Source organism: Sciurus carolinensis, chromosome 16 (genome assembly GCF_902686445.1).
Source record: "Sciurus carolinensis chromosome 16, mSciCar1.2, whole genome shotgun sequence".
In the NCBI taxonomy this organism is placed as follows: domain Eukaryota; kingdom Metazoa; phylum Chordata; class Mammalia; order Rodentia; family Sciuridae; genus Sciurus; species Sciurus carolinensis.
In genome coordinates, this window is record NC_062228.1 from 51,810,401 (window position 1) to 51,818,497 (window position 8,097).

The following is an 8,097-nucleotide window of genomic DNA, read 5'->3' on the forward strand; positions in this document are numbered from 1 at the left end:
TGTGGTCCTATAAACAGGTGCCAGCCTACAGAAGCCTGGCAAATTAATTTGGGTCCTGGGTAGCAGTGCACACCTGGTAACCCCCAAAACTGCAGGAGCCTATGGGGAGGCAGAATGGTACCAGTTGTGAGATCTGCAGATCTCTCTTCACTTACTCCCAGGGAAGACCCTAGCCCCAGGACTAGCAGATGCCACCTCTGCAACCTGGGCATCAGATTTGCCACCACTTAACCTGTCACCCTTGTTTCTTGCTTTCAGAGAACTGCAAAGACAGGATGTGGAGGAGGCACAGAGTCCCCTGACCCACTGCTGGAAAATGTCCTGTAAGGGGAGAGTTGTCTGAAGTGCCAGCTGCTGGTCATCATAACCATCCAGGGACCCCTTTCAGTCAGCATGAGACCCAGACCAGAATTACGAATGAGGCGATTTATTAACCCAGCATCCTTTTGTTCTAATGCTTCTTGTTGGCAGCTGCCACCTGTGGGAAAAGATGAAGAATTCAGCTCAGTGGTGAGGTCTCTGCTGGGACACTCTAATGGCCCAAACCCTAGATGCCAAGTGTACTCATCTAATCCTCGTAACTGTGGGCATCTCCCCATTTTATAGACATACAAACTGGGGCTCAAGCAAATGGATGAGCCCAACTTTTGCCCACTGCCCCCTGAAATCTAACCATCAGCGTTGATGTTGGTGCTGGCTCTTGTCTACCAACTCCCACAGGGCCGACAACTTCCATTCTTTTGTGACACTTCACCAAATGACTACATATCTCAAGACTTCTAGGAGGCCTGAGTCCATGAAATAGAAAACCTACAAAGAGCCCACGCCAGGCCCCCTCAGGTACTGGGGCTCCTGCTGTATTGCAGCCTATGGAGTCCTCATACCCACCAGAGGCTGGTGAGTGGGTCACTCCATAGACAGGGAGACCACAGGCATGGTGAAGTGACTCTGCCTAAGTGTCAGCCAGCCAGGATCCGGATGGAGACCTGGGTTCTGGGGCCTGACCTAGCCTGCTGCCCAGCAAGCACAAAATATGAGGCGGCAACACTGCAGAAGAATCCCTCATCAGGCTGATATGGGGAAATGGAACCACCAGTGTGTGGGGCCAGATATGTTCTACAGAGGCCCACTGTCACCCTGGCCTGGGCTCACTCTATTCTAACACCCAAATTTCCAATCAACTTCAGCAGAAAAAGAAATATTTCTGTTCCTGCTCCTGGGGAGCCCTCTCCTAAGCTGTGTCCTCCAGGGGAGGAAAAAAGTCACATCTACATGTCAAGGAGCTCTGGAAATGCCAGGGAGTGACTGAGGGACCTGGCCCTAAAACTGGGCACATCTCACCTGTCCAGCGATTCTGTCCAGATCTCTCTGTCCCTGAGGTGTCAGCTTGCGGCCCCTGAGGAGAAAAGAATCTCAGTTGCTCCCTGATGAGTACAGGCTCTCAGTCCCCTCCCTCTTGGTCACAAACCAGGGTTCCCGAGAAAGAACCTGGCTGTGGGATCACATGCCAGCTCCAGTCAAGTCCCCTGGAGGCCCCAGCAAGTTGCATTCCAACGAGCTGGTGGAAGGAGCATGAGCCCTCCTGGGAGCTGACTGGGTGTCGTTTGTGCAAGCATTAGATCAAAAGCCTCGAAAAATCAATTGGGAAAAGTTAACGAGCAGGCTAATGAAAGCGGACAGTCGCTAAATTACCTTCCTGGAGCCCGAGGAAGTCAGCCAGAGAGGTCAGGGTGAGGCTCCTCACTGTTTGCTTTTCTGCTGAATGCCCTGCCTGGCCCCGACAGGAGACAGGTGGGAGGCTCCTGATGGCCCCAGTGTATGTGATCTATGGGTAGTGATACCCTGGTCCCCAGGTTCCCTTACTGCTTACCCATCTTGGTCCTTTTCCACCATTTTCAGCCCCTCCAGGGCTTGGAGGACACGGCGGGCCACACTCTTGGAGCCTCTGCTGAAGTGGCTGGGCATGACACCATTTCTCTGACGCCCCCCATAGATCTTGGTCATGGAGCCAACCCCAGCGCCACCCCGGAGGTACAGATGTCGTGCTGTGGAAGCTGGAGGTGGAGTGAGAGGGAGCTTGAGAACAGTTCTTAGACAAAAGATTGTTCCATAGCTGAGATAAGTGGGTGTTCAAGGTCACACACAACAATTTAGTGAGGCAGCTAAACCTCACCATTTTATATGAGTAAATGTTTAAGAAACTGATGCCCAAGAGAGCTTGGGTAACAAGGGCAGGTAGACACCCTATGCAGTGGACGCTTCCAACTTGGAATGTACATCGCCCCCTCCATGACACAGGGTTCTTATCCCTGGACTGGCTTGATCAAGCTTCCCCGCCTGGGTCAGCCTCCTTGCCTAAAAGGCAAGCTCCAGCAACACCCAGAACTGCTATGGAACAGAAGCACAGGTCTGCCAGACCCTGTGCCAAATGCCCTGCACACATTCACTCATGCATCAAAGATGGCCTCAGGAGCTGGACTGAAACAGCCTTAGGCAAACCACCAAACCTCACCAGGACAAGAAGCGACAGTCCTCCAGCCATCACATGGCTGTACTGGCTGGGGAACACAAGGGCCAGAATCTGCCCAAGTGAGTTCTCTTCTGGTTCTGAAGAAGATCAATAGTGTCAATCAGTGATTCGTTTCAAAAACTACAGACTCAGAGCTGGGGGCTGGGCAGTGCTCTCTGTGTACAACAAACCAAGTGAGATGGGTTGCTTGTCCCCTACAGCCCGTTTTTCTTTTTTTCTTTTCTTTTTTTTTTAAAAGTACCAGGAACTGAACCCAGGGTCTTGGGCATGCTAAGCAAGTTCTCTACCACGCTATATCCCTAGCCCTTTTTTGTTTTTTGGCCTCCAGCTTGTGATCCTCCTGCCTCAGCCTCCCAGGTAGCTGGGAACATCAGGTGTGTACCACCACACCCAGCTCCAGAACAGTTCTTGCACACAATTAGTTCATAGCCTCCTCTTGCCCTAAGATCATCTCCAGACACATCCAGGCTCTGCTGGGGGCCAAAAGCTCAGTCCAAACACATTCTCACTGCTTTTGGCCTCTGCTTATTTTAGTCTCATCCATTCCCACTTTACTATAGGTCCTACCTCTACCCTTGAACTTTATACTATAGCTCTGCCCCTCTGCCAGGATCAAAAGACTATCTTGGCATAAACCACTTCACCCCCAGTCTTTAGAAAATGCTACCCCTGAAGACCACCTTGAGTGCCCAACAACCACTTCTGTCCCTGGGCTTTTACCTGGCTGTGTCCTGCTCAGGAGACCTGTTCTGCTAGGGATGGGGAAAGCAGGATAACCTCCGGAAAGGTAAGAGGCTATGTACCAGAAGTGGTACAGGCAACCTTCATCTTGCCAAGCCAGGACCAGTGCCCAGAGCTCTGGGGTCTTAGCCTGGGCTCAATATGCAAAACAGATGGCCAACACTGAGCTAACAGGCAGGTGTGAATCTCAGTGGGGCTCCTTATTAGCAGTGTCACTAAGTGCATATATTTAGCCTTCAGAAGGAAAGTACACTGGCACCAAAGGAGACCATTAAATTTAACCCCTACATATAGTGACTAGTAGGAAATAAATTCTAATAAAGCATACTAGTTTCTTCAATGGGGGCTCACAATGGAGAACCACCTTTGTCAGATGGTACAAGGCCCTGCCAAGCCATTATTTTTCTGATCCACAAGAGAGAGGAAAGGACTTACTTCACTGGAGTTCTAAGGTACCATACCAAGTTCTGGAAAGCACTGGCCTCGTTTCCACCCCCTTGAGACCTGGGCCCAATTGCCACACTTTGAGGTGGAGCTTTAAATAAAAAATCCAGGCCATCCTAGATGGAATTTATGTGGGTCAGTGAGTTAGGCCCTGTCACAAACAGACTAAGGAGAACCCCACAGGCCTTCTGCACCCTTGGATGTCAACCCACTCTTAGAAAAGTCCACAGGCAAGGAGGAATAGCTGTGTTCCTGCTGGGCTGAGGGACAATAGCCACTCTGCACTTGGACAGTCAACCTAATGCTTTTTGAGTCACCACAGCTTGTGCTAATAAGCACAGACTGGTGGTGCTTCCTGACCCACTGAGTCAAAAGTGGGAGGTTCTGCCCTGACCCTTCTCTGCCATAGTAAGGAAAACCCACTTCCTGATATTGATTTACCCCTTGGATTTTTCTGTGATGCCTCCCAGGCTTCATTTCTTCTACTACCAGCACGACTTAGTCCCTGACCCTGCATAGGAGTCAGAAGGACCAGCCTTCATCCTACAGCAATAAGATGTCTTCAAGTACACAATTTAGCAATTACTCCCAGACACCCACCAAGACACCATAGTGCATTTTCATCTCACTCCTAAGCAGATCTTTTGGAGTATCAATAAGCCAAGAGACCTAACTAACTAGGGTGACACCATCCTGCCCCTCAGGTCCACTGTAGTCTGACTTTGAGCAACAGACTCCCTTTAGAGGTTTCTATCTCCTCCTAACTGCCTTGGGACTTCTTGATCCTATGGTCCTGACTTGCATCCAGGCCACCTTCTGTCATAAACTTTATTTCCCACACCTCAAGACCAAGACCTGCATGCTGCACCACTGTACTCCAGCCTCAATCCCCGAGCGGGCAAAACAGAAAGAGGAAAACGGCAAATACAGCCTAGAACCTACTGTTGAACATAGTTAGTTTGCCAATGCTCCCAAAGCTGCTTGAAGTCACTTTACCTCTCTATACCTCAGTTTCCTCTGTGGTAAAGCAGGTTATTCCTATGACTATTGTTGACTGAATATAAGCCAACAGCTGAACTGGGTGAAAGCACATTTGATTCCAGAATAGACCTTAGTAAACATCCTTTGTAGTGAGATCAGAAAGTAACTCAGCTTCTGCTGCTGTAGCTGTGTAAATAACAGGAACAACAGCACCCCAAACTAGAACCCAAACTCCCTATGTTACAAGGTGACCGGGAAAGTGAGGTCCAAAAGGGGGCTTTGGGAGCTCCAGTTCCACTGGGGGAAACACCCAATGTGAGATGTCCAGGAAAGGGCATGCTAAGCAAAGGACCAGAACTGTTTTGTGACCAGCAGGTTCCCTGAGGTTCACCATCTAGGGCCTGGATCCCATTTTTCAATTAATTATTTCCCACCTTAAAATTTTTTGGAATCTTGGAGTCTCCTCCAAGCAGTGTTAAGGATGGATGGATTATGGATGGATTTTGGTATCACTAGCCGACCAACCCTGGACATGCTACTTAACTACCTGATATCAAATGTGAAGCAGACACAATCAATTCTACTTCAGTTTTTTAGCACATGCAGATTATTCAAAACGTCTGTGCACATCACCTAATGGAAAAAGGTATTACATTCTCTAATCCTAAATCCAAATCTTCCTTGACCTACTCTTGAGGTATTGTCCCAAAACACCAAGGGCATGTGTGTCATTCAAGTCTTGTCACTATTATGTGCCCAGGGAGTCAGCTTCCCATTACCATCCCTACCCTCTCTCTTTTGGTACTAGAGATTGAACCCAAAAGCTTTTAACACTGCCCTTCATCCTGAACCCTTTTTAAAAATTTTGACACAGGATCTTGCTAAGAAGTTACTCAGACTGGCTTCAAACTTGCCATCCTCCTGCCTTAGTACTCTGAATCACCGGGATTACAGATATGTACCATCCAACCCAGCAACCACCCCCATTTTCTAAAACTATTTTGGTGGGTGGGTGGATATGCTACCCATCCTACCCACCTCACAGAGTTGATCTTTTAGTCCTCAGAGGTCAGAGGCTGTGATGAGTCATGTTGGTCCCCTGTGCCCAGTCCAAGGCCTGAAACAAAGTGGGCCCCATGGACATTTGATGTACGAGTGCACAACAAGCCTACAATATGTTGTTCAAGAGCTAATCAACTTGTACCAAGGCTGAAGCCAACTGATCTTAGGGTTATTCTTAAAATCTGACAATATCCAAACTTTCCTATCTGATAATGACCTTTGGCTAGGTTGGAGCCTTCAACTTCACAAAGGGAGATCAGAGAGCTCAAGGTACTGTAGAAGGCCTGTGCAGAAGCTGCCACCTTGGTACAACCCAGCACTGACCCTGCCCCGGGGTTTACAGAAAGTTTATAGAAGAGTGGTGATGTATACACAATCTAGAAATGTCAAAACAGTAAGAACAAGCACTGTGAAGTTAGCAAAATGTATTTACATTATGACTTAAAAGATCTAAAAGGAAAAAAAAAATAAAGAAAGAAAGTAAAGAAAAATGAGAGCTGCCATGAGGGCAGATGGTGACCAGAAGGCCAGGACATTTTCTTTTAGGCACTTAGAAGTCATGTCAAGATTTAGAGCAAGAAGTTGCCCACATCCCCAACTTCTTAGTTAGAAACGACTTGCTACAGACAGCAGGCTAACATGACGGATCTGAACAGAAACAAGACTGCAGACTTTAATTACTGTGCAATGGGAATGCTTCTAAAATTTTCACTGCATTAAATTCATCTAATCCTCATGGTAATCCTGCAACAGTACAATCATTAGCTCCAACATAAAGATGAGAAACTGGAAACACAGGCAACTTAAGCAACTTGCCCAAGGTTATGGTTAAGTGGTAGAGATGAATCTGACTCCCCGAACGTAGAAGAGATATTGCTTCTCTAAAATGAACTTGTAATTAAAAATGAACACCCATTTGACATCAAACTTTCCTTGAAGCTCAGTCAAAAACACAGTTATTAAAGTCTCAAGTCACAAAACACGTGGCAACACAAGTCTTTCCTACTGCAACCTTGGGAGGGAACAAGAAGGGGTTTGTGCATGGGGTCATCCAGCTTCCCACCCCCAGCCAAAGGCCCACCCACATTCCTCACCAGCTCGTGTGTAGAACCAGTTCTCATCATAGGGTGCAAGCTCTTTATGCTTGGCTAGCTTGACTGTGTCCACCCATTCGGGGACTTTCAGTTTGCCGGACCTAGGGCCAAAACAGAAAGAAAGCACAATTGAGAAATCTCCACAATTTCATCCATATAACCCCTTCACCTGAAGGTAACTTTAGCTTAATGAGAACCTGACAGTTTCAAAGACACGAACAGGCTGAAACTCAAAACCCACCAACCCAGGCCTCATAGAGAAAGGGCAGTCTTCACAAGGAGGCCCCACACAAATCTACCCTGCCAGAACAGGGAGATTGGCGCCCTGACGTGCCAAAGGCGACAGACTTCATCCACTCTGAGCCTCAGTCCCCATACTTACTTTTTAAGGAAGGCTGCCAGAGCTCTAACGAACTCTTGCTGGTTTACGTCTTTTACAGTAACTCCAGGCATCTGTGAGAGAAAGTCGGGCACATGAACATAAGGTCTCGTGGAGAAGACTAACAAAGCCCGGACCCTGGAAGCCAACCTCCGTCCCTCCGCGATCTAAAAACCGCAGCACCCGCATGAACTCCCAAGGCCCATTTCAATTAGGGCCCTGGCTCCTGTGGATCCCACAGAACTCACGGGCGCCTGTCTCGGTGGGTCCCAGCAACTCGGCCTGGCCCAGTTTAGGAGGTTCCTGCACAACGCCACCCCTCAGGCCCCCGGATTTTGGATGCCTTACGCACCCCTCCGCTGCCCGCCAGGCCCTCTGGGTTCCGGACCGCGCCGAGCAAGCATGTCCGGGCCTGCCGCTCGCACGTGGTCGCGGCTTCAGGGGGCGGGGCAGCCCCGCGCCGGGCGCCCGGGGGCTCTGAGGCACGCACTCCGGGGCCGGGAAATTCGGCCGCGATGTCCCATGCCCAGCCCGTACCGGAGCGCCAGCTTACCGTGCGGCCTCCGCGCTGCCAGCCAGGGGAAAGGGAGCGACGGGGTTTCCCGGGCGCACAAGTCGGGCGTCAAGTCTCGCGATACTTCTGAGATCTCGCGATAACGGGGCTAGAGTAGGCGGCTCCGCCTTTCTCAGGGCGAATGTGGCTTCGTCTTCGCCCAGATGGGAGGGTGTATGGTGAGGCATAGAGCGGCAACTATAGTAGCTAGCGTGACGGGCGCGGGGGCCAGTGCTTCCTTCCAGCCCTTCCTTTTTCTCGGGGCGGGGCGTTATAGAAGAGGGAGTTCTCGTCTGGAGCTGGGGGAAGCTGT

General features: G+C 49.7%; 1 protein-coding gene across 1 annotated transcript; it reads right to left on the bottom strand.

Annotated features, from left to right (window-relative positions):
- Positions 1-411: 411 nt before the first annotated feature.
- Rps19 (ribosomal protein S19) lies at positions 412-7,870 on the bottom strand. The gene is made up of 6 exons (XM_047527896.1): positions 7,785-7,870; positions 7,235-7,305; positions 6,853-6,953; positions 1,871-2,054; positions 1,342-1,396; positions 412-478 (listed from the first exon to the last, which is right to left on the bottom strand). The coding sequence occupies exons 2-6, from the start codon at positions 7,303-7,305 to the stop codon at positions 452-454; spliced, it is 438 nt and encodes a 145-aa protein (XP_047383852.1). The 5' UTR covers positions 7,785-7,870; the 3' UTR covers positions 412-451.
- Positions 7,871-8,097: the final 227 nt, after the last annotated feature.